We start from the raw sequence: 13,011 nt of genomic DNA on the forward strand, positions 1-13,011 counted from the left end.
ATAATGAAAGCTACACTTCCCCGTACGGTGCCGTGTCGCTTTAGTGTCGATAATATGATGAGATTTAATTTCCACCGAAAGCGATACTCTTATCTGTGGGCAAGTCATGCTCAGCCATATTTGAGTAATGTGTAGGAAGACAAACAGCTGACTGGCGTTCGGCGCGCGCACCGGCGAATTTCATTGGTTGCGACAAGCAAAGAGTTGCATGAAAGATACTTCTGTATCCATTTTCAAACCAAAATTGAAACTTTAAGGGATGTCTAGTTAAACATCGACTGAACATTGTTTATGCAATGGAAGATCGTGAACGATTTAGGCGTTGGTTAGGTAGACGATGTCTAAGGCTTAAAACTAGTCATCGTTTCTGCAATCGGCCCAATACGTTTTGTTTTTATGGTACCACTGGGGATCTATTTCATCAAATTACACAATACATTTGTCAAAGCAGAACACAAATCATTTCTTTTAAAGGGAGAGCAAAAAATTAATGAATTAATTACAATTGTCAGTAATTTGAAAAAATGCAAAATATACATTAGATGAAAATAATGTTCTGTTCTAATTTTATAGTAGATACAACTCTTCATGAAATAATGAGAAGCAGATCAGCTGGTTAAGTTAACCTATGGCTTATAGAGACCTTAAAGGGTTCTACAACTGTTAAGGTGACCGCTGCCTAAGAGATGGCCTGCATGTTGAATTATCACACTGTTGGTGTGACGACTCCCTCAGTTGTATTGCTTGGCATTCACAACAGGATTTATTACCTCTCATCACACAGTTCCTCTGTTATAACTTGTTGAAGACTGAATCTCTTTTCAATCCTCGGACTAGGATTTTATGTCAAAAAGCCATTGGAGGAGTGGAAGGTAAAGACTTTCACCATCCTTAATCTCAACACTAGCATTATTTAATCTGGGAAATAGTGGGTTCGAACCCCACTATCGGCAGCCCTGAAGATGGTTTTCCATGGTTTCCCATTTTCACACCAGGCAAATGCTGGGGCTGCACCTTAATTAAGGCCATGGCCACTTCCTTCCCATTCCTAGGCCTTTCCTATCCCATAGTCGTCAAAAGACCTATCTGTGTCAGTGCGACGTAAAAAGAAGGAGAAAAAAAGCATGATTTAAAGGATATCCTGTGGTACAAAATTCTGACAAATCAGTGCCTTCAAATACACTATAAAAGTAGTCAGTGGGATGTAAAATCAATAATTTATGTTATTGTTGTTATTATTATTATTATTATTATTATTATTATTATTATTATTATTATTATTATTATTATTATTATTATTATTATTATTATACTATGACAAGAGTTGCTATATTAATTTTGTATCAAATTTTATTTCTCAGGCAAGCTTTCCTTACAAGTGAAGTGTTGAGGATAGATGTTATGGTCTCATTTTTCTTTATAGGCTTAATATACAGTACTGAGGTCAACAGTTACGTGTGCTCGGTATGTGTGATTACTTTTATGTCTGTTTTAGTTTCTGTTCTTTTTATTTACTGGGAAAGAACAACTCCAGGTATGCATTAGAATCCATCATCATGCTTCATTGTGAAGAAGTGATTATCTTGTCACCATGAGCTCTAACACATTTTTCAAATAAGCAGATATTGTACAAAGAGATGGGAGAGTAGAGGTTAAAAGGCAATAGCCCAATGAGTATACCTGTAGCTATAAAGGAAGGGGTTTGTTTCTCCTTTAAAAAAAATGTTTAAAAAAAAAAAATATATATATATATATATAATGGCTCAGCCATTTTACATATCCTAAAAAGGTACAGGTGAAATCCAAATTATTTAAATATTGCCTCACCCAATCAGGCCTGCTGAAAAAATATCACAATAAAATTACAAAGGTACCTTTGACGTTTAACATCTGTTGAAGAAACAGATGAAGATCTAATTTTTCCGTTCAGTACTGAATACTTTCAAACCTTCTTCAACAACTTTCATGGTCATACCATTCTGAACAAGTATTGAAACTACTCCATGAGCTTTGAGATCTCGTATATTTCGATGTTCATCATCAAAAAAGAGCATATCTTCAAGGTCAATGCCAGACTTCTTCTTAAACCTGGGAATTGTAAACAGAGATTTTTAAAAACTCAATCAGTATCAATACATAAATACTGATTTACATAAGGAAGGACACAATGTCAGGCCAATGTGGGCAGAGGGAGCAACAAAAGGGAGATTATAAGGTATAATTTTTATTTTTGTTCCATAATGAAGTGCAGTTATAAGAAATAAATTGACACCTTTTCAATACAATGTATCAAGTAATGATATTACATCAGTCTTGGGACTAGTTTCAGCCACTTAGTGGCCATCTTCAGCCAAATAAAAATCACACAGATTATATAATAACCAAAACATATGTATTACAAACCAGAAATAAACAGCTGTTTATTTCATTCATAGATTTCAAAAAGGCTTATGACAGTAGACACAGCTCCACTCTTTTAAAAATCCTCAGATCATATGGCCTTCATCCTACATTAACAAAAATTATTGAACTAACTTTAACCAACACAATTTCAAAGATAAAGTTCAGGGGAGAAATATCAAATGCTTTTACAATAAATACAGGCCTCAGACAAGGTGACGAATTATCCCCATTGCTCTTCAATGCGGCTCTAGATTACATCATGAAAGTCTGGCAAAAAGAAAACCCACCTAAAATCAAAATTGGAGCAAAACCCTCAATAACGACAAACTGCCTAGGGTTTGCAGATGATTTAGCTCTTTTAGCCCTTGACATGGAAGAAATCCATGCTCAAATCACCAGTCTCCAGAAAATTGCATTAAAAATAGGATTACAGATTTCCTTTGAGAAAACTGAAATAATGCCAATGAAACCCCTTGACAGAAATGAAGTCATTATAAATGATCAAAAAATTAACATAGTCCTAGTCCTAGTCCTAGCCTTGGAGAAATCATTATGCACAACTTAAGTGAGAAAGCAACATGGATAAATAGAAACAACAAAATGAACAAAAGCACAATTTCTAACCTAGTCAATTTATAAGGAAAATGCTTGTCAATAGACACTAAGATCCAACACTACGAAACTGTAACTTTGCCCGAAGCCACTTATGCTTGCAAAACCTTGTTCCAAATTAAAAATGAAAGAACTGATCAGCTCGTCAAAAGTGAAAGAAGAATTATTAGAACTTGCATAAATAAAAAGTAACAAGTTGAAAGAGTCTGGAGAATCCTCCCCAATTAAAATGTTTATCAAGAGATTTACCCAGTTACCAGCACAATGAAGAAGAAAAGAATCTCTTATTCCTTTCACATCTAACAATTACCAGAAAACAGGGTTTTATGACAACTAGTGATGAGAAATCTGGGAAAGAAAACAGGAGGGCACTGGATCAAAGAAATTCCAGAGGATCTCAAAACAGTTGGACTCAAAATTACAGATGCAGTGAACAAGAATAAAATTACCACCCTTCTTAAGAATTACAAATTTTCAACTGAAATGTTGCACAGGAGGCCTGTAAAGATTTCAGATGAATTAAGAACACTGCGATCAGAACAAAGGAATAAGTACTGGGCAGATAAGAAGAATCAAACTGTACCTTCAAAGAAAAAGTGTACATGGAAGACTGAAGTGGTCCAATGTGGCCAATAAAGTTAATAATAATAATAATAATAATAATAATAATAATAATAATAATAATAATAATAATAATAATTGTTCCGGGGTTACCCGTGGAGCAGAAAGAGGTGAAAGAAGGTGCCGGGGTGAATGGGTCTAACTACAATATTAAAGTTAATTTAAAACTTTAACAAAGGTTATATTTCTTTAGAATTTCAAAAATCAACTAATAACAACGTAACAGGTACAATTGGCAATTTAGAAACAAGTCAAGGAAAATACAATATAGTGAATTCCATACGTCCTGGGCTTCAAGCCCCTCGCTTTACAATTCTTGAGCTCTCAGCTCAAATTTACAAAGAGCACAAATTCACTCAAGGGCAGAAATCCCCTTAATTCCTGGAGCACTTGCTCCCAAAATTACAACATCTAGCCTTCAAGAGGCATTCATAAATCTTTTAAAAAAAAAAAAAAAAAAAAAAAAAAAAAAAAAAAAAAAAAAAAAAAAAGAGTGAACAGGCTCTCAGTTTTCCAAGCCTACTCGAGGCAACCTCAACTTACAATTACCGGCCTCACAACGCACTATTTACAAATGGAACTTATTTTTTACCGGGGTATTCAATACCCAACCTACTGGGCCTTCGTGGGAGAATAACAGGTTAAATTAACGGCCCAAACACAAAATAAAGAGGCGAATACTTGCACTCCTGGAGATGAACACTTAAAACCTAAATGGCACTAGGCCGATGAAACAGGGGCTATTCCCAAACTACTGAGGTGACTCATATAGAAATTATATTACCACATTACAGAATGAAAAACAGTCATGAAACGTAGTCACCTCAAACCAAGATGAAGGAGAGCTCGAGAGGGTACATCACTCTCTATCCCCGATTTACAGTTGAAGATTTTATGAAGTTTTTACATAAGCCGGCAGAAAGTTACATTTTTAGAAGGCCGGTTACATAGTTAATGGTTCGGACCTTTCCCTTGGGTTAAACTGCGGAGCTAGCAAGAAAGAAAGATGTTATGTGGCCATTACCTTGTTGATGTACTGCTGCCAGATGAAAGAGGCCGCCCGCCTCCTGCTTTGACACATACACACTAGGTCAGATAACGTTCAATTGGCCAAGAGACGTGCCAAGCCGCAGTTTATAAACCCTCAGGGAAGGTTCGAGATCTTTCACGAATAAACCAGCCACACTCTCTCAATTTTATTGGTTAATTTAAAAGTTACACTCGAAATCGAAGAAGAAGACTGTGATTGGTAGAAAATTAATTACAGAAAATGGGGATTGGCTAGATTCAAAACTGGCAGAAATAAAAAGGAAATATTGCCAACTCAAAAATAAATGAACATCAATCAGTAACCAAAAACTTATGAATATAAAACTTCTTTGAATTATGAGTTCTTATACCTCCCACCAGTGTGCATGATCATAGTTTTTAGTAGTGGCATCTGTGGAAGAATGCCCAAACTTCTGGATGGATAGCAAACAAAACAAGTAGAGATTCATACAGTTCAGGAGACTTCACAATAACAAAATTACATCAGATTTTAGTGGTGACATCTTCTGAGTAAATTTCTAAGTAGGTATAGCTTCAGTTTCCCTATTTTGCCAATAGAAGAGTTCTTTTAGGTGCTAATTTTGAATGCGCGGCGTAGAGGTGTACCTCCCGGTACAATAATAATAATAATAATAATAATAATAATAATAATAATAATAATAATAATAATAATAATAATAATAATATACATACATACATACATACATACATAATCATTATAGACTGTTATGCCTTTCAGCTTTCAGTCTGCAAGCCTCTGAGAATTTACTAAACGTCGCCACAATCCTCGATTTGCAACTAGTGTCATGGCTTCATTTAGTTCTATACCTCTTATCTTTAAATCGTTAGAAACCGAGTCTAACCATCATTGTCTTGGTCTCCCTCTACTTCTCTTACCCTCCATAACAGAGTCCATTATTCTCCTAGGTAACCTATCCTCCTCCATTCGCCTCACATGACTCCACCATCGAAGCCGGTTTATGCATACAGCTTCATCCATCGAGTTCATTCCTAAATTAGCCTTTATCTCCTCATTCCGAGTACCCTCCTGCCATTGTTCCCACCTGTTTGTACCAACAATCATTCTTGCTACTTTCATGTCTGTTACTTCTAACTTATGAATAGGATATCCTGAGTCTCCCAGCTTTCGCTCCCGTAAAGCAAAGTTGGTCTGAAAACAGAGCGATGTAAAGATAGTTTCGTCTGGGAGCTGACTTCCTTCTTACAGAATACTGCTGATCGCAACTGCGAGCTCACTGCATTAGCTTTACTACACCTTGATTCAATCTCACTTACTATATTACCATCCTGGGAGAACACACAACCTAAATACTTGAAATTATCAACCTGTTCTAGCTTTGTATCACCAATCTGACATTCAATTCTGTTGAATTTCTTACCTACTGACATCAATTTAGTCTTCGAGAGGCTAATTTTCAAACCATACTCATTTCACCTATTTTCAAGTTCCAAGATATTAGATTGCAGGCTTTCGGCACAGTCTGCCATTAAGACCAAGTCGTCAGCATAGGCCAAACTGCTTACTACATTTCCACCTAAGTGAATCCATCCCTGCCATTTTATACCTTTCAGCAGATGATCCATGTAAACTACGAACAGCAAAGGTGAAAGATTACAGACTTGTCTAACTCCTGTAAGTACCCTGAACCAAGAACTCATTCTACCATCAATTCTCACTGAAGCCCAATTGTCAACATAAATGCCTTTGATTGATTTTAATAATCTACCTTTAATTCCATAGTCCCCCAGTATAGTGACCCTGTCATATGCTTTCTCTAGATCTACGAAACATAAATACAACTTCCTATTCCTCTCGTAGCATTTTTCAATTACCTGGCGCATACTGAAAATCTGATCCTGACAGCCTCTCTGTGGTCTGAAACCACACTGGTTTTCATCCAACTTCCTCTCAACGACTGATCGCACCCTCCCTTCCAAGATGCCAGTGAATACTTTGCCTGGTACATTAATCAATGAGATACCTCGATAGTTGTTGCAATCCTTCCTGTTCCCTTGCTTATAGATAGGTGCAATTACTGCTTTTGTCCAATCTGAAGGTACCTTACCAACACTCCACGCTAATTTTACTACTCTATGAAGCCATTTTATCCCTGCCTTCCCACTATACTTAACCATTTCAGGTCTAATTTCATCTATTTCTGCTGCCTTATGACAATGGAGTTTATTTACTATCCTTTCCACTTCCTCAAGCATAATTTCACCAACATCATTTTCCTCCTCCCCATGAGCTTGGCTGTTTGCAACACCACCAGGATGATTTCCTTTTACATTGAGAAGATGTTCAAAATATTCCCTCCACCTCTCCAGTGATTCCCTGGGATCTATTATGAGTTCACCTGAATTACTCAAGACACTGTTCATTTCCTTTTTCCCTCCCTTCCTAAGATTCTTTATTACTGTCCAGAAAGGTTTCCCTGCTGCTTGACCTAGCCTTTCCAGGTTATTACCAAAATCTTCCCATGACTTCTTTTTGGATTCAACAACTATATGTTTCGCTCTGTTTCTTTCATCTACGTACAAATCCCTGTCTGCCTCGGCTCTTGTTTGGAGCCATTTCTGATAAGCCTTCTTTTTGCTCTGACTTCATCATTCCACCAAGATGTTCGCCTTTTCCCATCTTTACACACAGTTGTTCCTAGGCATTCCCTTGCTGTTTCTACTACAGCATCCCTGTATGCCACCCATTCACTTTCTATATCCTGAACCTGCTTACTGTCTACTGTTCGAAACTTCTCACTAATCGTATCCATGTACTTCTGTCTAATTTCCTCGTCCTGGAGATTTTCTACTCTTATTCGTTTGCAGACAGATTTCACTTTCTCTACCCTAGGCCTGGAGATACTTAGTTCACTACAGATCAGATAGTGGTCTGTATCATCGAAAAATCCGCGAAAAACTCGTACATTCCTAACAGATTTCCTGAATTCAAAGTCTGTTAAGATATAGTCTATTATGGATCCGGTGCCCCTAGCCTCCCATGTGTAGCGGTGAATAGCCTTATGCTTGAAGAATGTATTCGTAACAGCTAAACCCATACTAGCACAGAAGTCCAGCAAACGCTTCCCATTCCCATTAGCTTCCATATCTTCCCCACATTTACCAATCACCCTTTCGTATCCTTCAGTTCTATTCCCAACTCTCGCATTGAAATCGCCCATTAGCACTATTCTATCCTTGCTGTTCACCCTGACCACGATGTCACTCAATGCTTCATAAAACTTGTCAACTTCATCCTCATCTGCACCCTCACATGGTGAATACACGGACACAATTCTTGTCCTAATTCCTCCCACTGATAAATCTACCCACATCATTCGCTCATTTACGTGCCTAACAGAAACTATGTTGCGTGCAATGGTATTCCTGATAAAGAGCCCTACCCCAGACTCTGCCCTTCCCTTTCTAACACCCGTCAAGTACACTTTATAATCTCCTGTCTCTTCCTCATTATCTCCCCTTACCCGAATATCACTTACTCCTAGCACATCCAGATGCATCCTCTTTGCTGACTCAGCCAGTTCTACCTTCTTTCTTCCATAAGCCCCATTAATATTGATAGCTCCCCAACGAATTCCATTTCGTTCGCCAAGTTGTTTCCAAGGAGTCCCTCGCCTGTCAAATGGGAGTGGGACTCTATTACTCCCATAGGTCCGAGGCTTGCTTAAAGTGTTCTGAGCTCAGTTAATTCATGAAGCAGGATGCTGCCCTACTTGCACATAGTCCAAGTGAGGATCTCTCCTCTAACGGGTTATGGACCACCGGTGAATTGTATAGTCCTAGCCGCCTGAGCACAAGGAGGGCCACGACTCAGAATATGTCCGAGATACCCACTCCCATTCCATAGCAACTGGTATCCCGACTCTCAGGACCACTTACCAGGCCACTCAGCCGTTCTCCATGGTTCACGAACTAGGACGTGACTACAGTAACCCACAAACATGAACAATAATAATAATAATAATAATAATAATAATAATAATAATAATAATAATAATAATAATAATAATAATAATAATAATAATAAACATATGCATACCAGACAAAGACAATGTTGCAGGAACAATTATAACATTAAAATACATACAATAACAAAAATTATGGTTATGATCTTCTTGTCTTAATATGATGTCTTTAAGTTGACTTAGGACCTCAGGCAAAGAAATAAATCTTTAATGTCTGATGTAGAACAAGCACTGACTTGCTGGAGGAAGCAGGCAGGCTATGTAAACAAAGCACTCTTGTGCTTGTTCTCTATCTACTCGAGGAAGAACTAGTCATCAGCGCTCCTTAGTGGGCTTAAATAAATAATAATATATATCAGTAGTTTAATTTTGCCTACTTCAAAATGAATAGTTACACATGCAGATACCAAAAATAAACATGCACTTTATTTCATATAAATCCATTCCTTGGTAATGACAATTGAAAGTCCAAAATCATCCACTGTCCAGAATTCAAAACAATCAGTGGGTCCGATCCGCAATGCCTTAAAGGGGGTTCAAAATCCAGGTCATTGGCCCATCATAATGGTACTTATCGCTAGTAAAGTAGAACCATGGTATTTGTTATGTTGCGGTACTAACCAAAAGTAGTGTAGACTCATGGTATTAAATTAGAATAATAACAGTAAGTTATTTATTAAATTGACCCCTAATCAATACAATAATACAATGATCAATTTAATAAATAACTTACTTTTATTATTCTAATCAAATATCATCAATACAGATCAAAAATGATATTTATTACATGTAAGACTCACGGTATTCCACACATTATGGTACTACTCACAGGTAATGTAATACGCACATGTAACACAGACCTATGGTATTTCTCACATTGCGGCACCACTTACAGGCAATGCAAACCTATGGTGTTCCTCACATAGGCGTACTAATCACAGGGACTTGTACTATCCCATGGTATTTCTCATATGGTGGGTACTAACCACAGGCAACGCAGACCCACGGTGTCGCTCATATAATGGTACTAATCACAGGCAACGCCCAGACCCGTGGTGTTTCTCACGTAATGGTACTAATTACAGGCAACATAAGCCCGTTGTGTTCCGCATGTAGTGGTACTAATCACGGGTACTGTAAACCCCATCCTGTGATTCACACTCTGTTGCTACTATTGTCACTGTCAGATAGCGCCTCAATTCTAACTTATTGTTTACCTATCTTAGTGGTACTATTGATAAACTTAACCATAATAGGTATTTATTTGATCCTGCATTAACTCTTTCGCTGCGCTATTTTTCAACAGAACACTTACAGAAAAATGTAATTTTTTTTCGTATTTTCCAAATGAACTAAAACTTTATATTTTTTTCAAGGTCAGTGACATTCATCACCATTGCACCATTTTTAATTCAACTTTGGCAAACTAGCAGTGACATATGACCTTGAAACACACATTACTGTGATACATCTCCGAACATGGAACTGGTCACACTGCAGGCTGTTCTGGGCAATTCTTACAAAAAATACTGTCTGTTTTCTCTTGCACAGTCCCTTGAACATTTTTCTGGTAATATGGAACAAGCAACACAATTATGTTTGTGACTCCTGTCCTGCTGCTTCCCAAGAAAATACCTCTCCGTCAGGCGCGCTTGAGGTATGTGATCAGAAGTTCTTTGTTTCGCCGGCAGACTTCGCTGATACTCTCGTAGAAGTCCCGGTATGGCAGAATTTCTGAAGTTAGGAGCACTAATTGCCCTCTTTTAAAGCTTATTTTACAATATTCTTTCATTAGTGCAGTTTCAATGTTAGCACAAATATCCCACTAGTCCGAAACAAAATGAAGATCTTCCTCGTTGGCACTTTCTTCCGAACAATCACTATGCACATCATCACTTGTTTCATTGTCCAAATTTACCGAACAGTCTGAATCAGAATCGGCAACTAAAAGATAGAAGATTTCTTCACTTCCATTACTAATGTTGTTCCGCGCGCTCATAGATACTGAGTGAAGCCTGCTATCGGCCAGACAGCTGACAGGGATGTTGGCGGGCGGGCGGGCGGGTGAAGGATAAGAAATAAACATAGGTCCAGCATTGGCGGCAAAGTTTTCAAACAATGCTTAGTACATAGTGAATACATGACTATAGATGTTTGTATTATTAAATGGCCTTTAGTGCAGAAGCGCGCAGAAATTAGAGCAGGAAAGTACCAAGTCAACAATGGTCGATTACCGCAGTGAATGCTATAGGGATGTAAGTCGACAAAAGTCGACTTGCGCAGCGAAAGAGTTAACTTGCCTGAATCTATTACAGAAACTATTTAAAATAGTTTGGGACCACCTTGTGAATACACTTTTAATGATTGAAAATTATTTATTTTATCATACATGTTTCAGGAAAAATATCCATTTCCTTCATCAGTGATGTCAATTCAAGGAATTCCTGTATTGACTTGTCTGAATCTATTAAGGATGAAACCAAACCAAACCAAACCCATTGGCACTACAGCCCTTGAAAGGCCTTGGCCTACCAAGTGACCGCTGCTCAGCCCGAAGGCCTGTAGATTATGAGGTGTCTTGTGGTCAGCATGATGAATTCTCTTGGCTGTCATTCTTGGCTTTCTAGACCGGGGCCGCTATCTCACCGTCAGATAGCTCCTCAATTCTAATCAGACTGAGTGGACCTCAAACCAGCCTTCAGGTCCAGGTAAAAATCCCTGACCTGGCCGGAAATCGAACCCGAGGCCTCTGGGTAAGAGGCAGGCGCGCTACCCCTACACCACGGGGCCGGCATCTATTAAGGAAACTATTTAAAACGGTTTATGTTGGGTCCACCTTGTAATGCACTGTAATGCATGTTTCAGGAAAAATATCCATTCCCTTCATCAGTGAAAAGGAATTCCTGTATTGACTTGTCTGAATCTATTAAATCTATTAAAGAAACCCCATCCTGATTCACACACTGTTGCACACTCATTAATAGTGTATTGACAAGGTGGTTCCAACATAAAGTATTTTAAATAGTTTGTTTAATAGATTAGTGGTAATATTCACAAGTAAAGGCACTGTGTTCCCTGCGTGATGGTACTAATTACAAGTAGTCTCATGGTTCTAATTCGATCATCCCTTGGTCGCTCCTTTTAGTCGCCTCTTATGACAGGCAGGGGATTCCACGGGTATATTATTCGTCTGTGTCCCCCACCCACAGGAGGATGTGTGTTTGGTCCGCGAGAGCTAATATATTTCGCTCAAGTCCGCTGGCAAGCCGGTTAGGACCGCCCTATCTGCCACCTGGTTAGCGCCATGTGGAAGTATCACCTTTCCCCCTGCTACACCAGCATAGTAGGTTCGTGGTGTATGTGTTCAAGATGATCAAGATAAATATTTGCCAAAATGCCTTAAGCAGAAGTTCCCATTGCAAGGCCTTTTTGACAGTAGATTATGTTACTGAAAGAAAAATAACTGTGCTTGAGTACGAACTTAAGAACATTTATGAAATCTTCGACCTCCAGTGCGCTAATTCGATCATGCTCCATTAGATTCTTCTTTATAATTAATTGTTTTTTCAATGGGGATATTGGTATACATATCTTTTATGTCAAAAGAACAAGTAGTATGAAATGGAGTTAATTTAAAGTCTTTAATTATTTTACAATAATCTAATGAATTTTTAATGGGATTTTTGTAGTGAAAAGTGTAATTATGAGAGAAATTTGTGTATAAACTGAAATGTTTTGTATGTGGGACTGTCCCGAAAATTTATAATTGGTCTAATTAGTATAGTCTCTTTGTGTAGTTTTGGTAGTACTTTGGCCTTTGGGAGCTTCAGATTTATGCGGACAGCTTTTTTATATCTTGATCACTGAAAATGAAGGATGCATTCTTGAGAAGTCCCTTTAGAACTTTTCGTGTGCGTAAAGTAGGATCTTTGTCGAGAATATTACTCGTTATTAAAAAAAGTTTTGGTTTTCACAATATAGCTGTCTTTATCTAGTATTACTATAGATCCCCTTTTGTCCACTTTGGTTACTATTAGCTGATTCTGTTTAATCTTTGTATCCTTATTTAATTTCATGTTGTCGGGAAAAGATTTTAGACCTTTAATAAGAGTTGGAATTTTCTTTTTTATTTCGTACTGCATATCGTCCTGAACCTCGAAGGGAAGAGTTTGAATTGCTGTTTCCGTTTCTGCTATGGTTGTGATTAACTCTTTGTCTCTATTTTCACTAAGCCAGTTAAAATTGGGACGTAGTCCTAATGATCAAATTCCTTCTTCTGTAAATCTAACTTTGGTAAGGTTTTTTATGGGACAGGGGGCTT

General features: G+C 37.8%; 1 protein-coding gene across 2 annotated transcripts in view; it reads right to left on the reverse strand.

The window, feature by feature from the left end:
- Positions 1-13,011, reverse strand: part of LOC136873953 (magnesium-dependent phosphatase 1) — a 207,717-nt gene that overhangs the window by 117,816 nt on the left and 76,890 nt on the right. The window contains exon 4 of one of the 2 annotated variants that reach the window (XM_067147349.2): positions 1,875-2,088. In XM_067147349.2, the coding sequence (XP_067003450.1) occupies positions 1,914-2,088 (175 nt within the window). In that variant the 3' untranslated portion in view covers positions 1,875-1,913. Of the gene's footprint in view, positions 1-386; positions 2,089-13,011 lie in introns of those variants that run through there. The other variant, XM_067147347.2, reaches the window with a different exon arrangement.

Source organism: Anabrus simplex, chromosome 5 (genome assembly GCF_040414725.1).
Source record: "Anabrus simplex isolate iqAnaSimp1 chromosome 5, ASM4041472v1, whole genome shotgun sequence".
Taxonomy (NCBI): domain Eukaryota; kingdom Metazoa; phylum Arthropoda; class Insecta; order Orthoptera; family Tettigoniidae; genus Anabrus; species Anabrus simplex.